This window comes from Gambusia affinis, linkage group LG17 (genome assembly GCF_019740435.1).
Source record: "Gambusia affinis linkage group LG17, SWU_Gaff_1.0, whole genome shotgun sequence".
In the NCBI taxonomy this organism is placed as follows: domain Eukaryota; kingdom Metazoa; phylum Chordata; class Actinopteri; order Cyprinodontiformes; family Poeciliidae; genus Gambusia; species Gambusia affinis.
In genome coordinates, this window is record NC_057884.1 from 13914890 (window position 1) to 13936596 (window position 21707).

The following is a 21707-nucleotide window of genomic DNA, read 5'->3' on the forward strand; positions in this document are numbered from 1 at the left end:
CATTCATCTAGTTAAAACAAAAAAGTTTTGAATTTTGTTATGATAAACTGCTTCTGAGTTTATTTCTTAGCTCTGGCTGTTAAATGCTTCCATATAAAGGGGCTCCTCTGACTCTCCAAGTTCTCACTCTGCTTCATCAACGACAACACTCAAATATCCCACAAAGCGTTGATGTTTTGCTGTTGTGTGCCTTTAATGTTAAGACCAGACTTTTTATAAGGTGTTTTTATATTTTTGTTATAAATGTCAGTATAACAAAAATATACAACTTGTTCTAATTTATTTTAGATCTTTTTATTATATCCAGAATAATTCTCATTATAACAAAATTCTGTTCCTCAAATGTTAAATAAAAATCCTAATATGTAGCAGTGGGCCCCCAATGGTTCCACTCTCTTCCACCGCCCCTGTAAGCAGCGTTAAAAGTTGCTCCCGTTGTGGCTCCACCCGGCCCCCACATATACTGTGTCTGTTTGGGTATAATCTGGCAGACTCCGCCCCGGCAGCACCTCCAGCTGATGGTCTGCCTGCGAGCTGCTGAATGTTTGGAATTGTTGTGATGGGAGGCCGCAGCCATCTTGGATGAGCACCGCTCCGCACCGAGTACCAACGGTCGACGGTGACGGTGAAGCAGCCAGCCAGCTAGCTAACGTTAGCTGCTGCTCGGAGACATTAACCTCACCTCTTATTACGACTATGCTTTATTTGCGCCTGTCTTGTAGTCGACGCAATGTGTGCGCAAAAATGGGCATAAGTAGTTTTAGACGTTTTGCGACTGTAATTTAGAAAAAGGAAAGGCGTTGCTGAACCTCGGTATATTTTTACATTTCTGGATAGAGGAGTTACTATGAATGGAGGATAAATGTTGCCGAAGGCTGACAGCAGCAGTTTCGTCCTCCTCTTCTCTCTTCTCTTCGTTCTCACACTAACGGACCCACCACGGACAGGTAAATAAATCCAAGTTTGTTTATTTATTTATTTTTGACGTGTTCCAGTTCCGTTTGCTCGACTAAAAAAAAGTGGGAGAAACAGATTTACAGCTGCAGGTCAGGCGCAGCGGCCTGTTGGTCAGACCTGGGACTCTGGTAGTTTTCAACCTGTCTCCCTGCTGGTTGTTCAGGGTGCAGCTCCAGCTAGCTGTGTACGCAGTACCTGTATTTCACTCCAAAACTAGGTCACTTGCAACAGCCAACAGATATGCATTCAGTTAAACACAAAATATTGGACTTATTTGTTTTTATTTTATTATTTATGCATTGTTTTTAATCAAAGATGCTAACTTCGGTTAATTATACTTTAATTCCTCATTAAAATGGTGCACCCTAATTTAGTTTAATTAGTTGATTTAATCACTGCAATCCTAGGTTGGCCTCCCTCACCTAGTCTGTAATTTAAAATGCATGAAAGGGATTCATCTTCCTGCATCACCAAACCTAGCTCACATTCATCTCCACCATTAAACACAACAGACTTGGCAGAAAAAAATACTAACAATTGCTATTGCTGTCGATAAAGATGACTTGGTTAAGCAAAAACCCCGTGTTGCAACACATAAAAAGCATTACAGTAAAACCACAGACATTAAAAGTATTCTAAAATATGTTTCCTCTAAATAATGCACCACTCTACTGTGATAATACTCTATTATCTGTTTAGATGTCTTTTTTATCAATCAAGGAATTGTGGATTTTCCTCTACCAAAAGCATATATTGGTGTTTTGAATGATCTTCTGTAAAAAAACTTTGTAAGCATCACCACAAGACAAATGCATCTGTGGTTTCCTTCAAGCGTGGTCTCGTGATCCCGCCAATTGTGTGGATTAGAGTAACTGTTATCAGTGGAGCTCAAGGATAAACTCATTATTGTTTGGCTCAGAGGACTGATCTCCTACCTAGAGAGCAAACTAAAAGTAAAAAGGAAAACATCGTTTATATTTGTGTTGTGGGCATTTATTTGACAGCTTCTTTTCAGTTTGTAATCAAATCAGATTTTTAGAGGGGTTAAAAGATGAGTCAGAGCTTTGCTGTTGTATTTCCATAGCTTTAGCCGTTAGTGAAGGTCATTTTTGTGCACATTTCATCAAGATGGCTAATGCTTTTGAGAACAATGTGTAGAGTTCACTCAGTGCATGTTTGGAAACGGCTGCTGGTTGTTTGGGTGATGATATTTTTTACCGTCTATCACTGTCAATTTCTGTGGACCCTTATCTTCTTGAGAGCTAGGATTTTAAGTACTGACAAAGAAACAAAATTGCTACTCACATAATTTAGGTAGATAATAAAAGTATTAATAGAACCTGCTTTAATTTTAACAGGATGTTATTTAGCCATCATGCAGCCATTCAGCATTCATAAATTTTAAAACTCATTGCATCCTTATTTTTACACGCCAGAAGCAGTCTTACAAAATGTAAGCTTACATCAAAGAAGTGTACGCTTACATTTTGTAACATTTACTTAGCTTAATTCAATATTTAATAGTGCAAAGTGTATTTTTAAAATAAGAAAACAGACTTTCATAAGTCAAGTATAAATTAAAGGGAGACAATCAAACGATAAACAATCTTTTTTGTGGTCGAACGATGGAAGCAATTCTTGCATGTGCATCGTGTGAACACTGTGTTGTAACCTTGTGCAACATTGTGGTAGGGTTTGGTACACATGATGGGCCTCTCAAGAGTTTCTGAGGTTATTTTCATGACCTCTGGTTTGCTCCAGTAATGTGGAGAATGGATTTTAGCATTAAACCGTGGCTGGCTGAAATACCACAAAAGAGTTTGTTCTGACTACTTCAACTGGGGTGTTATGTTAGAGAATAAAATAAAATAAAATAAAATAAAATAGCTAACTGAAACTTCTCACAGTCAGCATATTTTAAAAATAAACATTTGCTGCAGCTTTTTGTGGACTTAAAATAGACTGAAGATTTGTGATTTGCTCATTTAAAACATGAAAAAGTTCAATTCAGCTCTTGTCTGGCATCATTTTGCAACACTTAGCTTGATCACTTTGATATTTATCTGGTGGGGTTCTCTGTGTGGTTTGGAACAGGTTTTGGATTGTGTTATGCCTCCCTGTAGAAACCTGTAAAACACTCCTGATCCTCTTGACATTCCTGACTCAAATTCAGACCTTTTCTTTAAAAAAACAACAACAAAAAAAACAAACTTGAATGACTGGTAAGGCTGGGTGATCTAATGTTTACTCATTCCGAAACGAGGTGAAAACAGATTTCCTTAAGAGAGATTTCTGTGAATAAGATCTTAGCTACTGTCTGGAACATAATTTTACACATTTTTGAAGTTAAAATTTTTACTACCTCTTCTTTTGCACGGACAGTGGTAACATTTCCTCATAAAATGAGGTACTCAGGTGATACTACTTAGCGTTTGCATTCGTCAAATCAGAACTGAAACTGAAATCTGGGGAAAAAATATGATTATCAACTTCTTGTTAGTGCATTAAAATAGCAGAAGTGGGAAGCGAGTTTTTACACTGTCAAAACTGTTTACTTTGGTTAGTTTTTGTTGCTGTTTTATTTTTTAATGAAATTGACCCACAGAGCTTTTATCTGCTCAAGGGTTGAATTAAAGGTGAGAAGATGCAAAGAAAATAATTACCTGTACCCACTCGCTGCTTTCAACACAAACCTCCAGGTTGAATCATCGGTGCAGGAGAAAGCTCCTGTACATTGCTACGTTTTTGTTCTCCGTTATCCGGCCACACTGGGCTGTAGATTGTCCACACATCAAAAAAATGTTTCTGAGTGAAAGAACACTGGTATTAAAATGTTGGTTATTTTTCACTCTTATTTGTTTTTCTTTGTTTTTGCAAAGTGAGTTTCTGAAGGACAGCCTTGATAAGCCCTTCTAACACAGAGTTAATAACGTTAAATAAGTGACTCCATGTCCTAACAACACATCTTTACAGCTTACTTTAAACTGGTGTTTGCTCCTGGTTTTGTTCGGAGCGTTGAGCTGAATTTCAAGGATAATTCTGGCGTTTTTATTTTCCCTTTTGACGTTACTCGCTGATGATTTTCCTCAGAAGGTTGCAGTGAGGTTCCATATGTGAGCAGAGCAGGGATTGCGGGTCACTTTACATGTGAAGCTGAAACAGCCAGTACAGTCTCTCTTTCACTGTGAATATCAATGTCGAGGCTTTAAAACATATTCAGGTTGTTCAACACAATTATGTGCACTTCTTAAACGCGTTTCTGCAAGCTGTGCACATAAAAACGAGCCGAGTTTTCAAAATTGACCTTGCAAAGCATGATCGTATGACTCGCTTTGTTAACATGAATGTGGCTGACATGCATTCACAATGTGGATCAGAAAGGGATTAGGAAATTAGGATATGAATCATTTAAAATAATCTGTACTGATATTTAGGATAATGAAAATGTAAAAAGATTTCTTTTTTTTTGTTTGGCTTTGAACCATTGATTTATCACATCATTAAACTTGCAATGTAGTGACTTATTTGAATTGCAGGAAAAAATGAAACAGTAATTAACTAGATAGTGATATTATTATTGTCTGTATTTATTTCAGGTCCACGGCTAGCTCTGGCAAGATTATTGTCGGGTAAGAAAGCTTTTTTTTTTTTTTTTTCTCTTCCTGTAGAGTTGAGTTATTGTTTTCTGAGAAAGGACCAGCAGCCACAAAATGTTGTTTTACCAAATTGTCAGAATATTTTATAATTAGGGAGGTTTTGTCTATAGTCCTCTGTTACCCAATCCCTAAAATAGTTTTCTGAGAAGAAACTTAAAGGTCGTATTTGAAGTAAAAACATGAAGCAATGAAGCTGACTGTTCAGTGCATTTTGTCCTTATCGAATGTCATTGACTGTAGAGGTTAAGTTCTGGTCAGCTGAAGTCTTGAGGCTCTTTTTTTTTTTTTTTTTCATGACAACTTAATAAGATCAGTATTGTTGTTTTTACTTTGGTGACCTGATCTTGGCAGTATGACGAATGACTCTTTGAAACAGATTGCCTTAACATGCTGTTGGACACAAAACAGATGCCTGTTTAAAAATGTGCAGACAAGATCAAATTTGTCTGCAGATTTATGAAGCTGTCTTTTATTATCACTATTTTGGGAGATAAATATCTGTAGAAAACATGAGAAGAAGGCTGAATAGTTTCTAAAATAGTTTGCCCCACAGTTGACACCTGTTTGCAGCCATTTCAGCTGCCATCATCTTTGATTTTTAAACGCTTATTTTTCTCCCTTTAAAGCTCTTCATGCATATTTTATATCCCTGCTGTGTTTTTCTTCTTCCAAAAGATCCCAGTTGCACACATTTAACCACCCGACCCATCTTGTTGTGTTTCAGAGCAGCGCTGCAACACTGGGCAGTTCGCCTGCCGCAGTGGGAAGATGCAGTGTATCCCGATGTCCTGGCAGTGTGACGGCTGGACAGCATGCGAGGACAAAAGCGACGAGATGGACTGTCCCGGTAAGTTCGACTCCCTTTACACAGCCATTCTAACACCTGTGCTTCTGGAGCTTTGATTTCTCTGGAGGCCTGCAGCACACAGGATGTTTCAGGCATAAAGGATCAAATCACAGGCGAGCAGCTTTTTAAAAAGAAATATGGCTGCTCCGATGGTCCCTTTGGGATGTAGAGAAATTGCATCAATCTGTACTGTGTTGTGCTTCTTGACTACATGAGGGCATATTTGGTGTATTCTTCCCTAGTGTTACTGTTTACATTTGCAGTGAGTGATCAGTATCAACAAACCTCCATATTCCCCAAAAAGCGTTAATATTAAGAAACACACAAATCAGGACTAGTGGTATAAAAACAGGAGAATACAGGGTTAAAGTCTCTGTTTTTGTTTACCATTGGGTTGATTCCCTCAGCAGTGTGTAGATGTCACAGAGCTAAGCCTTTTGACCGAAATCCTATTGTTTCCCCCTAAATCCCCGAGTCCCTGATCGCATAATAGGAATTATTAGAAGGATTGAGTACAGCATGTGACCTCCATAAAGGAGTAGCTGTTTAGGCTTCGAGTTAATGCTGGTGGGGTACACCTGGTTACAGTTTCACACTGGCCTATTTTTCATTCTTCAATAAGGCTGCAAACTCCTGAAGTAGAAGACAATAGGATCACTTTTTCATCCAACAATCCACCTGGAATTCAATATTTACAACCATTTAGAAATGCTAATATATTTAGTAAATTTTAAACAGAAGTATTATTTTTATTTTTATTTTTTTGCTTGGTCAAAATATGCAGAGGATGTGAAAACACAAGATAAGCTTAATGGATACTCATGTAACCAAAGAAATTATTTCATTAGCAGGTGTAATTCCAGTTAATGGAGGCTTTGTTTTTGGAGAGGCGGCTGGGTTTCCCCCAGTGCATTATAAGCCTGGCAGGCCACCAGGCTTTACTTGTGCCCCCACCAGGATAAGCATTGCTTATTTATAAACTTTTTTTAATGTTTGCATTTTTAAGTCTTTGTAGTTGGTGTTCAGGTATTAATGTTCTCATCTTCCATAACACATAATTATCAAGTGATATTTTCAGGTTTCCTGTCAACTTTAAACATTTTTTAAATCAAAAACACGACGGGCCGCTGGACGAATGACCGCCCCAACCACCGGGCTTAGGAAGTTTTCTGGGGGAAACTTTGTGCATATTAGATCTTGAAGTCAGCATTTAAAAGATTCTCAATTCTCAGCAGGCCTTTCAGATGATTTATCAGACTCAGAAGTTGGATTATCACATTAACGTTGTAATCCTCACAGCTGCTGAACCCAGACTTTTACATTAGAGGCGTGATTCATTCTTCCAGAGAACTTTCCCCACTGCTCCAGGGTTCAGTGGCAGCATGCTTTATTTCACTCCATCTGAAGCTTTGCATTGTAACAATTGGATGCAGCTCTCCATGAAGCTGTTCTTGAGTTAATCTGAAGGCTGCATGACCTGTGGTGGTTTGGAGCTATGGCTTCTGTAGAAAGTTGGTGATCTTTTTATTGGATTTTAGTGCCGGTATGAACTTATCTATCAAAGGAAGTCCTGCTATTAGAAATTACCTTCAAGCTTATTAAACATCCCCTTTAAGATGCTCTTGACTTTTTTATTTTTGCGCTTCTGAAGGAACTCTGCTCCTGTGATTTTATAAGTGACCTTTAGCTTGCTGCGAAGTAATCATTTTTTCCCTGCATGGACAGGCAAATATATTCAGTTTCTCCTGTTTTGCTACCACTTTGATGGCCTTGTTGCAGGAGGAGAGTTTGTTGTGTGTAGACAATGCCAGGCTTCTTCCATCTGTCCAGATCTTAATCTCATTAAACTGCTAATCATACTTAGAAGAGGCTAAAATCCGCAAAGCTTTCCAGCTGCTTTTTCTGTCCCCAGATCTGGGTCTTCCTGGTTGATCTTTTGACTCAAAGTTGATCGGTTTGGGTTGTGTAATTATCTTGTTCTTTGTTCCGGAGATCATTTGTGTGGTCTGCAAGTGCAACTGACTGATAATCAAAATGTTTTGCAGTTATAAAGGCGGAGAGGTTTCGCTTTGAGAATGGATACGAGAACGTAGAAGACGTCATCGGCGTGGCTCAGCCCGTTCGCTTCAACAGTAAGCATCTCACTTTTACCTCAGTGCTTCTGTAGCTTTATTCACTACACCTGTCAAAATGTCCTCCTTACTTACAGAGAAGTGTCCCAACGGCTGGCATCACTACGAGAAGACGGCCAGCTGCTACAAAGTCTACCTGAAGAACGAGGACTACTGGAAGGCCGTGGATACGTGCCAGAAGGTTAATGGCTCCTTGGCTACGTTCGTGACCAGTGAAGAGCTCCAGTTCATACTGGAGATCGAGCTGGACTTTGACGACAAAGTGTGTGAGCTCAGAGAACAGTGCACGTGAGTTGATGTTTACTTTCTTACCTCGGGAACATTTACCTGTAGTTGATGCTCTGTAGGAATCTATTGTTCTGATGACTAATTGGATAAAACTGGCATATTCTGCAGATTTTTCATTGAAACTTGCAAGTTATTTTTATACAATATTAGAGATACTTTAAAAGATACAAATAAATAACTCGGTTTAAAATAAGAAAATAAACATTTTCTTTCTTAAAATGCAATAATATAGCGTTCATTTAGTAAATTTGAAACCTAAAACTTGAGGAGTTTTAGTTTCAAACACAAAGCTGTTTATATGTTAAAAACAAAATGTAGATATTTTTTGTCTAATTTACTCTTAATTACTGCTGTGCGTATGTTTTTCCAGCAAACTGAAAAAACATTCACAACATTCACTTAACTAGTGCTGCGAATATGTTTTTCAGCAAACTGTGATTAATTAACAATTAATTGATTACTAATTTAGTTGACAATTATTTCAGTAATCAATTCATCCTGATTAATCGTTTCAGTCCTAATGCTCTGTCATTACTGACAGATTCAGATTTCTTTATATGATCCATAAATGTTTGAGCAAATGGATTCAGAGCTGATAGTGTGATAGCCTGCCATCTAGTGGTGAAAATGTGTCAGTTCATGAACCCAGAAATAAGTCCTTGGACTCGGCATGCAGTAATGTGATCTATTGTATCCAGGTTTTGGGTGGGCTATCAGTATGTGATCACCAATCGAAGTCACACCTTGGAGGGCCGTTGGGAAGTGGCTTCCAAAGGTACTAAAGCCAGAAGAGTTGAATAGTCTCTGCTCTGTGATCTGGATTGGGCAGTAAGGGTGTGTTGTTTCCTCACAGGGTCCATGCAGGTGATTTGGCCGCCTGAGGGCCTGGAGAAGTTTGGGGAGACCTCTCCCTCTCAGGACAACGTCTTCTGTGCCCAGCTGCAACGCTTCCAGAGCAAGAGCATGAATGAACACGGCCTGCACAGCTGGGACGCTGAGAACTGCTACAAGAAGTTCCCGTTCCTCTGCAAGAGGAGTATGTGCTCACTCTGTTTGCTTTCAGATATGTCTATAATCAGCTGTTTCATTAATATGTCTTTATTTTTGGTTACTCTCTACACAGGGCAAACATGTGTGGATATAAAAGACAATGTAGTAAATGAGGGCTACTACTTCACCCCGAAGGGGGACGACCCGTGTCTGAGCTGCACGTGTCATGATGGCGAGCCGGAGATGTGTGTGGCGGCGCTGTGTGAGCGGCCGCAGGGCTGCACTCGCTTTCAGAAGGATCCCAAAGAGTGCTGCAAGTTCACCTGCCTGGATCCCGGTACTTGTGTTCATCTTTTGGTCTCTGCCGCTGTGTGTTTATACAAGGAAACTCTGGATATTTATACCCGTTACTGCAGAATCATAACTACTACAAGAAATGATGACTTAGTATTTCAATAATTGATTCGTTGCAATTAATTTAAACTATTAACTAGTTGTACAGTTCCGATTGTGCTTTAATGCACAAACCAAAGTCTTATTTTGTGTTGTTTTTATTTTTATTCCCCTCAGATGGAAGCACTCTGTTTGATTCGATGGCCAGTGGGATGAGGCTGATCGTCAGCTGCATCTCATCCTTCCTCATCCTGTCGCTGCTGCTCTTCATGGTGCACAGACTTCGTCAGAGAAGACGCGAACGCATCGAGACTCTGATCGGAGGCAACTGTAAGCCTCGACCGATCAAAATCATTTAGTCTAATCAGATGAATTGGGATAAATAACACACTATTTATAATCCTGTAATCGATGTACAGTTACGGCTTTTAATGATGCTTTTATCTCTATTTAACAGCTTTGATTAGCGAGCATTTTCTAACAATAGTAGTCACATTTCTCTTTTATTTTTTTTTGTTTCACTCAGTGCACCACTTCAACCTCGGAAGACGAGTGCCGGGCTTCGACTACGGCCCGGATGTCTTCGGCACCGGTCTCACTCCTCTGCACCTGTCTGATGATGGTGAAGGCGGGGCTTTTCATTTCCAGGAGCCGCCTCCGCCGTACGCCGCCTACAAATATGCCGACATCCAGCACCCAGACGACCCCCCTCCTCCGTACGAAGCCTCCATCAACCCAGACACCTTCCTCTACGTGGACTTTGGTAAGGAACGTCCTTCCTCCTGTCCGACTAGCTCGTCATGTGAACTGTAGAGCTGCTGCTAGCAAATATTTTATCGATTATTCTATCGATTTATTCTGACAATGTGATTTTTAAAAATTGTCACATTCTGCAAAGCTCTCATTTAACCACTTAAGCTTTTTTTGGATATTAGAAATAATTTAAAAGGTGCAAGTAAACATAAAATATAGAGTTCTTTTAATGAATTAGAACCAGGTGAAGCTAAAATTACGTCACTCGAGGAGTTTTAGGTGAAACATACTGAGACCAAAGTGTTTTTATCTTAAAGTATGTATATCTTGTACTGTTTTGGCTTAATTATTGCTCTGAATATATTGTTTTTGAGTCTGTATGCCCAGTTAACGATTAATCCATTACTAAATTAGTTGACGATTATTTCAATAATCTGTATTTTCAATAATCTGATGAAAATATCTTGGTACACTTTAAATAAGAAACACAAGAGCTTGTTTTAAGTTGATAATTCCTCATAAGGAAAAAGTACTAGTTCCACTGGCAGAATATTGTTTTCATCAATATTAAGAAATTATTGACTTAAAAAAACCTCATATTTCTTGCTGAAAGGTGACTTGTAAATTATTTTAGTCTTATTTCAACTGTAGCAAGATATTTGCACTAGAAACTAGCCCTGTAGGATTACTCTGTAGGATTTAGTGTTTCTGCAGTGCATGTTGAATCGTTTGAGTCCTGGTTGAGCTCTGATCGTCTCCTCTCCGCTCTTCATCGTTGCCTCCAGGACACAGCGGAGTCTCTATGGTGCCGAGCCAGATGAACTCTCTGGGCGACGGGCTAGAGGTCGAACTTCCCAACTCCCTCGCTCCAGCGCCCGTTTGTGTGCCATCGTCTCAAGAGAGGGAGGACTCCATAGACAGCAGCACCCTCCTGGTGGGCCCTGACACGCCAACAGATGGCCACGCCCCCGCCCCTCTGCCCGCAGACTGCACGTCCTCCCTCAGCACTGTGGTATAGGAGCGAAGGACAGAGCCGCACCCGGATCTCTCTAGTCAGAACCGCAGGCTGCTGATGTCGGCTGCAGGGAACAGACTTGTATTTTGTACAGACGTATAAGAAAGAGCGGCGACTGTTTTCTTAAAGCGGGGTTTTTCCTTCTAAAGACGAAGTGTTCGGATTTGTTTGCTTTTTGAAGACACTGGCATCTGAGGGAGCAGCAAGGACTGATTCTGTACAAAAAAACCAAAAACGTCCCAATAATTTGACATGGCTGCACTCCTTGTTTTGTCGCTGAGAAGCAGCCTTATTGGGTGAAACCCCGTCTGCTGTAAATGCTCCCTGAGGTTCAGACTTTATACCTGTGTGTTTCAGTCCCACACAGCATCAAACTACCAACCCAGCTTTTGTTGCCCGTACGCTTTTTGTTGCGTCACACTTTGAAACGGCAGCGTCTTTACCGATCTCCGAGCTACCATAACATCCACAGCATGACCCGACATGATGAAACCCTTCATTTTTACAATCCGATCTAAGCAGCCGTCTTCCAGATTTATAGCACAGATTTGCAGAAGCAGATGTTTTATAGCTCAGAAGGTGTTTGGTAGTCTGTTATAGTTGGGCTTTTATTGGGTTACGCTGACAAAAAGCTTTAGATGTCAGAAAACTGTGTCGATGCTGGTTGTTATCAGTTTGGTGTTACGTTTGTTTATTAATTTATGACTGCAGGCTGTAATTTTGGTTGCTTGTTGGAAATGTGTAAGCTGATTTTGATCAATGATGTGACACAGACCTGGTTGCTGTGTGGGTAAAGATTAGAGATGAAGATGTTTCCTAGAAGGAAAAATATTGATTTAAAAGATTTCTCCAATTATGAATTAAGTCATGCTAACATTCAAATGATATATTATTTGTGGTTGAGCCTTTGTGTACAGTCTTCACGTATTGGTTTGTGAGGTAAGCTCATCGACTGTCGCTTCCTGTCCATCCCAGAATGTGCCAACCAGGCGTGGGCTGGCATAACGTTTTCTTGGTGACATCATTTTAGTAAAAACATGCATATCAAGATATTTTCAGGCCACTGTGAAACAAAAAGGCAGCGTATAGCGTAATCTTATATATTAATTAAAAGCATGCCTTGGTGTTGCTAAAACAATCTGAGATATTGTTTATTACAGGTACATAAAACGGAGAATAAACACAAACCACATATATTAGCAGCTATCAGCCAAACATGTTGATTGTTCACAATGTTTCTATTTAATCCTGTAATTCTGGATGAGTTTGGAAAATTCTTCATGATATTATTAAATCAAGGTGTTGAGGTTTCCCCAAACTTTAATAATCCAAATAAATAAAAAGACTTTTTTGCATTGGCATGCAGACAAATGTTGACTTGCCACTCTAAGAGCTGACCAGCTATAAAAGGAAACTCATTCTGAAGTTATTAAATTAAAAATATTTGCAAACAACCTGATTTGTTGTTTGTATAATCCAAGGACAAATGAATGAAACAGTCCAAGGATAAATGAAAACAATTAAGTGCTTTTTGGCTTCTGGACCCAAAAAAGCATTAATTACATTGATTTCTGGAGATGGATCAAAAGCTTTAGAGTCTTTCTTTCATTACTATACATCATATTAATGCTCAATTAAAAAATCTATATGTTTATTTGACTTTGAAATGGAGAGACGTTTGTGGAGTTTCCAAAAAATATAGTGAACTATCCCTTTAACACACTGCTGAATTGTAAACCGACCAAATAATAAACCTCAACCTGTTAAATGTTTTTTATTTTTTTTTTTTTATTTTTTTTTACTGTCATAAAATCTACCAGGAAAAAAAAATAATTTTGAAGTGTAAACTTTGTAGTAACCATGAGTGTGGAATAGTTTAGGTTTTTTCCCAGTTTAAAAACTCAGAAAACTGATCATTATCAGATCTACCGAGCCAGCAGTCCGCTGCTTGACGTACAAAGCTAGCCAACTAGTTTTAAATCAAAAATATTTCCAAACAGCCTGATTTCTTGTCCTTAACATCCAAGCACAAGTTTAATTCCTCAGCTCTACCTCTTTCTCTGGCATCTTATTAAAGGGAATTAAAATGGGTGGCCAGCCCATGCCTGCGTTGAACCTCTGCAGAACGTGATGGTTTCTGCAAAACTGTTGCTGTTCTCGTTTTGTCATTTTCTCTCTTTGATGAAATGTGTATTTAGAAAAAAAAAAAAAAAGTTCGGAGAAAATAAGACGACAATCGTTGGATGGATTCGACGGAGTTGGAGTTTATTTTTATTTATTTTCTCTTTTTTTGGAGTTTCCTCCATCACCACCAGCAGCATCCAAACTCATGATCCGCCCCCAAAAATGGTTTAAAACGTGTCTGACTCCACATCTCATGTTCGAATGTACTGAATATATATATATATATATATATATATATATATATATATATATATATATATATATATATATATATATATATATATATATATAATACATGACTTTTTGTGCTCATCTTTAACTAATTTCCTTGTTTTTATTTTCCACTTTGTGCATTGACAATCCACAGTGGATTATCCAGCAAACAGTCATGTTTTCATACGCTGCCAAACGTGAGCATGTGTGTTTAACAGATGGTGTTCAGTTCTGTTTAAACCCTCTTTGTTTCGGTTTTCTTCTTGCTTTATGTACCTTTTGGTGCATGTTTTCTATGTGTTGGCATGCTGAGAGGTAATTTTAGCACAACAGTGTACAGTAGATTTAAAGGCCCATAAATGTAGTTCAGCGTTTTGTATGAACTGAAAGCCGAGGGGGGGGGGAACTAATGCAATTTATGCTACATTTCATTGTCTCTTATTTGACAGCCCTTAAATTAAAAACGGGAGGAAAAAAAAAAAACTTGTGTTTTTCTGACATAGATCTACATTTAATCTTAATAAGCTTCACTGCGAAATCCGAGCTGGGGCCACGATCCAAACTTTATGCTGGAGCCTATTCAGACGCGACATTTATCCTCTTCGACATTTTTTCTTTTTTTTTTTTTTTCCCCTTCTTCAAGGAAATCCCTCCACCTGACCAAATGTCAAAGAGATTTAAGGTGGAATGCAGGGAAATCCCCCTCCCCACCCCGACCTAAACAGTGAGACGGGGGGGCGCCCGGAGATTTAGATGATTTGAAGAAAGCGAATATAATGCAGCTCAGAGTGACTCATACGGCAGCAGGCGGAGCGGCGAGAGTGATACCCAGCTGGAGAGTGTTGTCTGGGATGAAAGGAGGCTTTGTCCGCCCTAAACCCCCACGGAGCAGCGAGTGACAGAATCACGAAATTTATTCCCGATGGGAGAGACCTGAAACGTAACGCTTAACGGCTCAATCAACGCACAGGTTCGTGAGGAAAATGGAGTCAAATTACAAAGCTGGGCATTCACTGGGTTGTTGTTTTTAAGGATCAGAAATAAATTTAAAAACAAAAAAGAAAACATGTTTCTTCAGACTTGGGTCATAAAATTAACTTTTTATTGGGGTTTTTTATTGTATTCAGGCCATGAGATTAAAATTGTGGGTTTTATTTAGACTTGCACAATAAAATTACTTATTTTTATATTATTGGAGTAAGCCATAATATTTTAATGCCGTTTTTAGATTTGGGCCATGAAATTAACTTTTTAAATTCATATTTACTTTATAGAAGTTAAACTATGAACATGAATTTTTTTTGTGTTCATATTGTGTTCATTTTATGGATCATAAAATTACTGTTTGATTTATTTATTTTGTTGCATTCAAGCCATGAAATTAAAATTTATTATAATTTTTTTAATCCTACAATGAGATTACTTTTTTTACTTATATTTATGTTATGGTGTAACACCATAACATAAATATAAACGTCTTTTTTTTTTCTTTTTTTTTTTATATTTGGGCCATAAAATCAGCTTTTTAAATTTATCTTTACTTCTTTGGAACTAAACTACAATTAAAATGCCTATTTCCCCCTCTTTTCTACTAGATATAAACCATAAAATTAACTATTTTAATTCCCTTTCCTTATAGAGCTCAAGTCATTGGATTTTTATTTTATTTTTAATTTTCAGTATTATACTATAAAATTACCTATTCTTACATCATTTAAATTATTGAATTTAGACAACAGCAGTAAAATGTTGTTTTTTTTTTGTTTTTTTGTTTTTTTTTTTTGTTTTGGATTTGGGCCATAAAATGTGCTGTATAATTTTAAAACTAAACTATAACAAAAAATTTTTTTGTTAGTTTTATTAGATTTACACCATAAAATTACCTAATTTGATTTAATTATGTCGTCTTACGATTGCATCTTAACTCGGACGGGGAAAAAAGTATTTAATTAATCGGATTAAATGATGAATTAGTTTGTATTAGACCATAAAATGACAATGTAATTGAGTGCGTTTATGTGTATTTAGAGCGTAGAAATACCTTTATACGCACATTGATGCATAGATAAAAGCACATCCTCTGGCTCTCATGAATGGGTCTTGTTACTAGTCACTGAGCATCTCCGATGGCCTCGGGGAGGAGGGGTGAAGCCGTCCTCGCATCAATGAGGCTGTTGATCAGAAAAGACCACTGGACTGGTAATGACACAGTTCACCGATCAGTCCCAGAGGAAATAAAACTCAGCTTTCACCACCCACCCTACTTAAGCCGGACGTTCCTGCAGACCTGTCTTCACTCTACCTCAACACACTGAGACGGCTGCCTGAGCCACCATGCAGCGGAGCGCAGCTCTCCTCATGCTCCTGCTTCTGTGCGCTGATTCGCGTAAGAGTCCAAGTTGATATCAAAAACTTTGCTTCTGGTTAATTAAGTTTAAGAAAACGTCTGGTTGATTGTGCTGGTTATTTGTGTCTTCCAGAGGACTATTGCTATGATGAGCCAGACTGTGGTAAGTAGACTAGTAACTATTAGTTTGGCGACTCTGACGACGAGGGTAGGTTTACATTTGGAGCCATCATTTCAGCAGCTTTATGTCTGTAAATCTTTTAATTCAGGACTAAATTCATAGACAGTAATAAGCCTGTTAAACCAAAATATAGTAAAACATTTTATCTCCAAACAACTTGGTAGACTTTAAAGCTTTCGATGAAAATTTCTCTTGTGCTAAATTTGTTTTGCGCCCCTATTTGATCCTGTCCTCCATGTTAGCTCAGCAGCATCTTATGCTACAGATTAAAGCTGTTCATCATCTCAGCTTCTTATTAAACAGCTTCAGTAGATTTTTTTTATCTCCTCACAGTTTCATTGTTGAAACTATGATTTTTTTTATTATTATTATTCTCTTAAACCACCTTGTGGTTCCTGAAGAACATAAAAACCTATGAATGCATGTGTGCTCAAATATAGTCATAAACCCCCACTAATATTTGATTAAATGTCCTTAAGTGACTGGAAACTATTTGCTTTTTGTTGCTGTCATCTCCTAGGTTTATTAAAGTACATCCAAGAAATGCTCAATAGAGCTACGGAGGCAAAAGCCTGCTTTATATGGGTTCTTTTGGTTTGTTTTTATAGTTTTATGTTTCTAAATTGTCCTCATGCTTCCTTTTCTAATGGCGTCCTGGGCAGCTGTCTATATGGTCACCACTATTTCCTTTTGAAGATTTTGATTTAAAGTGCAGTTAAATCATCTGGTCCCACAATCTCAGGTTTGCAAGGAAGTTTGAAGGTGTCGATTTCAGGAGAAATCACCTCTTTCTTATTTGGCGCCATCTTAGTCAGTGTTGATGCTTCACACCTCCCAGATCATCAGCTTTAGCCTTGGTGGCTACCATGGATGAATCCTAATAAGCCTTATTTCATCTAAGTGCGAAATGATACAAAACACACACCTAAAGCTGTTCTAGAATGACAACGACAAAAACCTGATTGATTTTATGGAAAAGCCCTCATCCCAATGCTATCAATAGTATATTTCTGACAGTATAATGTATATTAAGGTATAAAAGGTATAATTGTAACCTTCAATTTCAGAGAGAACCTGCATTAAGCTGGTACTTGTGGACCATATTTTTGTTTTGAACATTTATTGAATCAATGGGCTACACAAGGGGCCCACACAGGTACGCTGGCAAGAAGGTGGGTTTGAATTAGTTCTGGAGTTATCTGGGTTATCTGAACTGAAAATCACGTTTAAAAAGAGCACCTGAAAATTACATATGTTTTGGTTACTTTCCTTGCTCTCTTTTTGCTTCTTAAAACACATATTTAACTTTTTTTAGAGGTTTTATTGGCTCTAGTGGCCTTTATTTGATAGTTAATTGACAGGAAAGTAGGTAATGAGAGAAGGGGGAAGACATGCGGCAAACGTCGTCAGGCCGGGAATTGAACCTGCGGCAGCCGTGTCGAGGACTAAGGCCTCCTTATGTGGGTTGTGCTTAACCCCTGCGCCACCACAGCACATCCACACATAGTTAACTTTTATCTCGATCCTGTTTTGGAGAGTCCGGTTGACTCAGTGATTCTCTCTTTACCTCTGCACCAGATCCATATTCATGGGGCGACTCCTTCCCTTCATGTCACCCTTTACTCGAGCGCCACCACTCTCCCATCAACCTGGACCAACACTTGGTCCGAGACGACTCCTTGGGGCCGTTGCGTCTTGAGGGTTTTGACGCGGTCCAAGCAGGCCACTGGACGCTTGAGAACGACGGACACTCCGGTGAGCATCCCGCAGATTCTCCTCGCCAACAGAGAGTTCGCGTCGTGTTCAGTGTTGGATTTGACATCCGTGTTTTGTCTCCCCACCTCCCTCCTCCTTCAGTTTTGCTACAGGTTGGCAGCGGCATGGCTGTGAGCGGCGGAGGTCTTCCAGATGTTTACCACACCATCCAGCTGCACTTCCACTGGGGAGGCCCGGCGACCAACGGCTCTGAGCACACGGTGGACGGGCGCAGATATCCGATGGAGGTACAGTATGGTCAGTAGGCAGCTCTACTCCGTCTGTCTCAGCAGGCTGCCACGCCGCAGCCGCCCCTTAATGCCTCTGCGCCGGTTTTTGATGTCGTCCACAGATGCACATAGTCAACATGAAGTCCATCCACCCCAATGAGTCTGCAGCTCTGGACGATCCAACAGGATTTGCTGTTCTTGGCTTCTTCATTGATGTTAGTTGATGAAAACACACAACAGCTTCAGTTTTAATGTGGCTGCAATTTTTTTGCATGAGGTTGTGTCTTTTGTTGCAGGTTGTTTATGCAGACAATGTTCATTTTGGACACATTTCGCAAAAACTATCTTCTGTTGCGTACAGAGGTTAGACTCACCATTTACAATCATGTGCTGCTGCACTGAAGAAACAAAATTTTGACCAAGTATTTTTGGTCTAGTTTCTAGTGCAAACATCTTAAAACACTTGAAGTGAGACAAAACTAGATTACAAAGAACTTTTCAGCAAGATACAGGAGCTTATTTTAAGTAAAGAATACTTAAGAAATTTGATTTTTCTCTTCTTATCAGAGAAATAATCTGCCAGTAGTAGAACCTTTTCCATCAACATTTAGAAATCATTGACTAAAAATTTTGCTGAAAAGTTACTTGTGGGTTTGTTTTGTCTTATTTCACATGCATTAAGATATTTGCACTAGAAACTAGAACAAAAGTACTTGGTAAGACTTTGTTTTTGCAGGTTTCTAACTTGGCTGCATCTTTTCCTCAAGGCCAGACGACTAAAGTGAAGCCATTTCCACTGCTGGGTCTTCTGCCGAAGCACAACATGAGTCAGTATTACCGTTATTCTGGCAGCCTCACCACCCCACCCTGTTCCCAGGCCGTAGTTTGGACTCTCTATGAGGTCCCCATCTACATCTCCTGGTCCCAGGTTGGTTCTGATTCCTAAATAAAATCACAGGATTTCTGCCTGGCTGTTAAAAACAAACAATTTTTTTTCCTTCAGCTGGCTCAGTTTACCTCACAGATCTTCTCGACAGAGGAAGACGCAGAGCAGGTGACGCCTCTGCAGAACAACTTCAGACACGTCCATCCCACCTTCAGCCGCACCGTGTCGGCCTCCAGAGACGCCGGGCTCCTCAGGGGGGCAGCCGGTCGAGCGACCCGGTCAAATCTGCTGCAGATCCTCGTCCTGGGCAGTTTCATCTTTAAACTTTAACACTCCTGTTATCCCGCAATGATGTCTGAGATTTCTATAAAAACCTCACTGGAAAGTGTCAAACGGTCCGTTGTCTTTGTTTTGGTGTTTTCTTTTAAATCTGATTCCTAGATAAGTTCTTATTTTGTATATTTTTGCATGAACTAGGCCAAAAAAGGGGCATGACGTGGTAGAATGGTGTTCATCAAACTGATGTTGCTTTCCCTTTATTTATATAGATTTCTCATTAGAGTAGGAGGTAAAGTTGGGAAAAAATCCTCCATGAAATGGATGAAAATGTGATATATTATTGTAACCTGGCCCAAAATGTTGTTTTTGGTTTTGTTCTTTAATAACCAAACTTATTACAGAACAAAACCAGAATGTTACAGACCAAACCTCCTCATTTTATGACGATAAACGTCCAAACCTTTGCTCTGAATGAGGTCCAGCTCACTAGAAACGGTGTAAAAGGATTTTTTTTTAAAATCAACCAATATCTTCTAAAAATACTCGGATCCCTTAAACCTTTTCTCATTTTTTAATGTTGCAACCTGAAGAAATTTATTTTATTCAAATTTTACTTGAATTGACCTTCTGTTGTCACTCTGGCTGCTTGTTAGGTGAACCTCACACTTTTGAAGCCTCTAACTTATTTTTTAATTATAATTATTCTGTATTTAACTTTCTTCCATCATCCCTCCCAGCTGAAGAAGAACATCCCCCCAGCATGATGCTGCCACAGCTGTGTTTCACTGGCAGATTTATGGAGCGTACAGCAAATTATTGTTTTCCCTACTGAGCCGTGGGTCTCTGCAGCTCCTCCACAGTTACCATGAACATCTTGGTCCTGTCTATTTTTAGAGAACATTTTTGCAGTTTAGCTTCTCTTACGTCACAACAATAAATATAAAAAATCAGCTGTTGTATATTAAATGTTACAACAGTTTCTCTTTAACTAGATCTTGCACAATATATATATATAATGTGTGTGTGTATATGTATATATATATATATATATATATATATATATATATATATATATATATATATATATATATATATATATATATAACAACCGACCTGTTTAAAGGATGCATCTGCTTTTAAAATTTAACTTTAAAGAAAAATTACATAAATTTTGACTTTAAAACAGTAGAGAAAATCTTTATTTTTAATTCAAAACATAACATATATGTTACTTAGTCTAAGCACGGGGACAGAAAAGCATTAAACAACTTTAATTCAACATATTTTTTACTTAAGTAAAAGTAAAAAAGGTGTTTGGTACGAAGATTCCTCAAGTACAGAGTACTAATCAAATTATTTGATTTAATATTTAGAAATTAAATCAGACAAAAACAACAGAGTTAAGTGCTAAATTTGGTACTTTAAAGACTAAAATGAAAAAAAGAATACATATAATTAGAATATAGCAAATTAAGACAGAAGAAACACTTTTCCAAATATAATTTTCTTCCCTTGCAGATTTACTGTGTCTGGTTTGACCTTGAAATGTCTCAGCAGGCTCAGTAGATACAAACTAACATCCTTGTGTTTCATTTTATTATGCTAATCGGTTAAAATAGTTTCCATCTATGTTGCGACTGTGGAAAGGACTCAGAAAACAAAATGTAATTTAATTTTACACACACAGGGAACAAACCAATCAGGCGATGACCTTTAGGCAATGTAGCCAAATAAATGACAGAGAGCCAGAGATTATCCAAACAGTTTGTTTCACACTCTTTAGTTTGATCTGATGAATATTCAGCATTGAACGTTATAATGAAAAATATGCCAGGTTTCAATTAAAAGGAAATAAAGAGGCTAAACCTTTAACTTTACTTTTTTTCTAATATAAATCAGACAAATACCAAGTCACTTCATACAAACAAACTAAAACAGCTTAGGATATCAGAAAAACATCGTCAATATGAGAAAATATCCTAAACCTTGGTAAACAATGCTCTACTTTTAACCTACATGATAATATTTACTCCCATCTTTTCTGAGAATCATTTTCAGACCATTTTTGTCCAAACTTTAGGATGCTACTGTAGTGACTTCTGGCTCATAATGTGGGATTTGTTCAATAAATCTGAGAACACGGAGCAGCATTTTATGATTCGGACCAATCAGTTCGAGCTCAGCAGATGGAGACGGGTGTGAGTTTGGCTCCCATGCTGCTTTGCTCAGCCCTGCCTCTCCGCTTGTGGTCACACCATCCTGTCACAGCCTCAGGTCAACACACACACACACACACACACACACACACACACACACACACACACACACACACACACACACACACACACACACACACACACTCCTGTTTATTGCTACTATGTTATTCTGAACAGGTGGAATAATTTCAGACATAATCCAAATCAAAAAATTCAGGACATATTTAAATTCTTCTTTCTAGCTTTTGGTTGGTTTCCAATCCAGTAATGTGGTAAAAGACACACATAGCCTATTTCGTTTTTTTGGTTATTGTGTGTAAGATTGATCAGCTCTACTATGAAACAATAATTTAGACTTAATTAATGGAATGGAAAACACCAAACA

At 38.5% G+C, this 21707-nt stretch overlaps 2 protein-coding genes across 3 annotated transcripts; both read left to right on the top strand.

Annotated features, from left to right (window-relative positions):
• Positions 1 to 452: 452 nt before the first annotated feature.
• On the top strand, positions 453 to 13251 carry dgcr2 (DiGeorge syndrome critical region gene 2). Of its 2 annotated transcripts, XM_044144638.1 has the most exons (11): positions 453 to 947; positions 4554 to 4586; positions 5338 to 5460; positions 7506 to 7592; positions 7670 to 7880; positions 8579 to 8655; positions 8734 to 8916; positions 9004 to 9207; positions 9441 to 9593; positions 9790 to 10026; positions 10802 to 13251. In XM_044144638.1, the coding sequence occupies exons 1-11, from the start codon at positions 863 to 865 to the stop codon at positions 11032 to 11034; spliced, it is 1626 nt and encodes a 541-aa protein (XP_044000573.1). In that variant the 5' UTR covers positions 453 to 862; the 3' UTR covers positions 11035 to 13251. The 2 variants fall into 2 exon arrangements, with proteins under 2 accessions (XP_044000573.1, XP_044000574.1); XM_044144639.1 differs by lacking the exon at positions 4554 to 4586 and having other exon boundaries at positions 464 to 947.
• Positions 13252 to 15230: 1979 nt separating this feature from the next.
• car15 (carbonic anhydrase 15) lies at positions 15231 to 19220 on the top strand. The gene is made up of 8 exons (XM_044144640.1): positions 15231 to 15814; positions 15909 to 15938; positions 17535 to 17711; positions 17814 to 17959; positions 18064 to 18156; positions 18238 to 18304; positions 18709 to 18869; positions 18945 to 19220. The coding sequence occupies exons 1-8, from the start codon at positions 15763 to 15765 to the stop codon at positions 19155 to 19157; spliced, it is 939 nt and encodes a 312-aa protein (XP_044000575.1). The 5' UTR covers positions 15231 to 15762; the 3' UTR covers positions 19158 to 19220.
• The last annotated feature ends 2487 nt before the right edge of the window (positions 19221 to 21707 follow it).

What these genes read in the sequence shown, in the direction of transcription:
- dgcr2 (XM_044144638.1), top strand. Translation starts at nt 863, where the DNA reads ATGTTGCCGAAGGCTGACAGCAGCAGTTTCGTCCTCCTCTTCTCTCTT. An exon ending in GAGCTCAGAGAACAGTGCAC is followed by an intron (nt 7,881 to 8,578) that starts GTGAGTTGATGT and finishes TATTGTATCCAG; the next exon opens with GTTTTGGGTGGGCTATCAGT. An exon ending in CTTCCTCTACGTGGACTTTG is followed by an intron (nt 10,027 to 10,801) that starts GTAAGGAACGTC and finishes CGTTGCCTCCAG; the next exon opens with GACACAGCGGAGTCTCTATG.
- car15 (XM_044144640.1), top strand. Translation starts at nt 15,763, where the DNA reads ATGCAGCGGAGCGCAGCTCTCCTCATGCTCCTGCTTCTGTGCGCTGAT. An exon ending in CTATGATGAGCCAGACTGTG is followed by an intron (nt 15,939 to 17,534) that starts GTAAGTAGACTA and finishes CCTCTGCACCAG; the next exon opens with ATCCATATTCATGGGGCGAC. An exon ending in TGAGAACGACGGACACTCCG is followed by an intron (nt 17,712 to 17,813) that starts GTGAGCATCCCG and finishes CTCCTCCTTCAG; the next exon opens with TTTTGCTACAGGTTGGCAGC.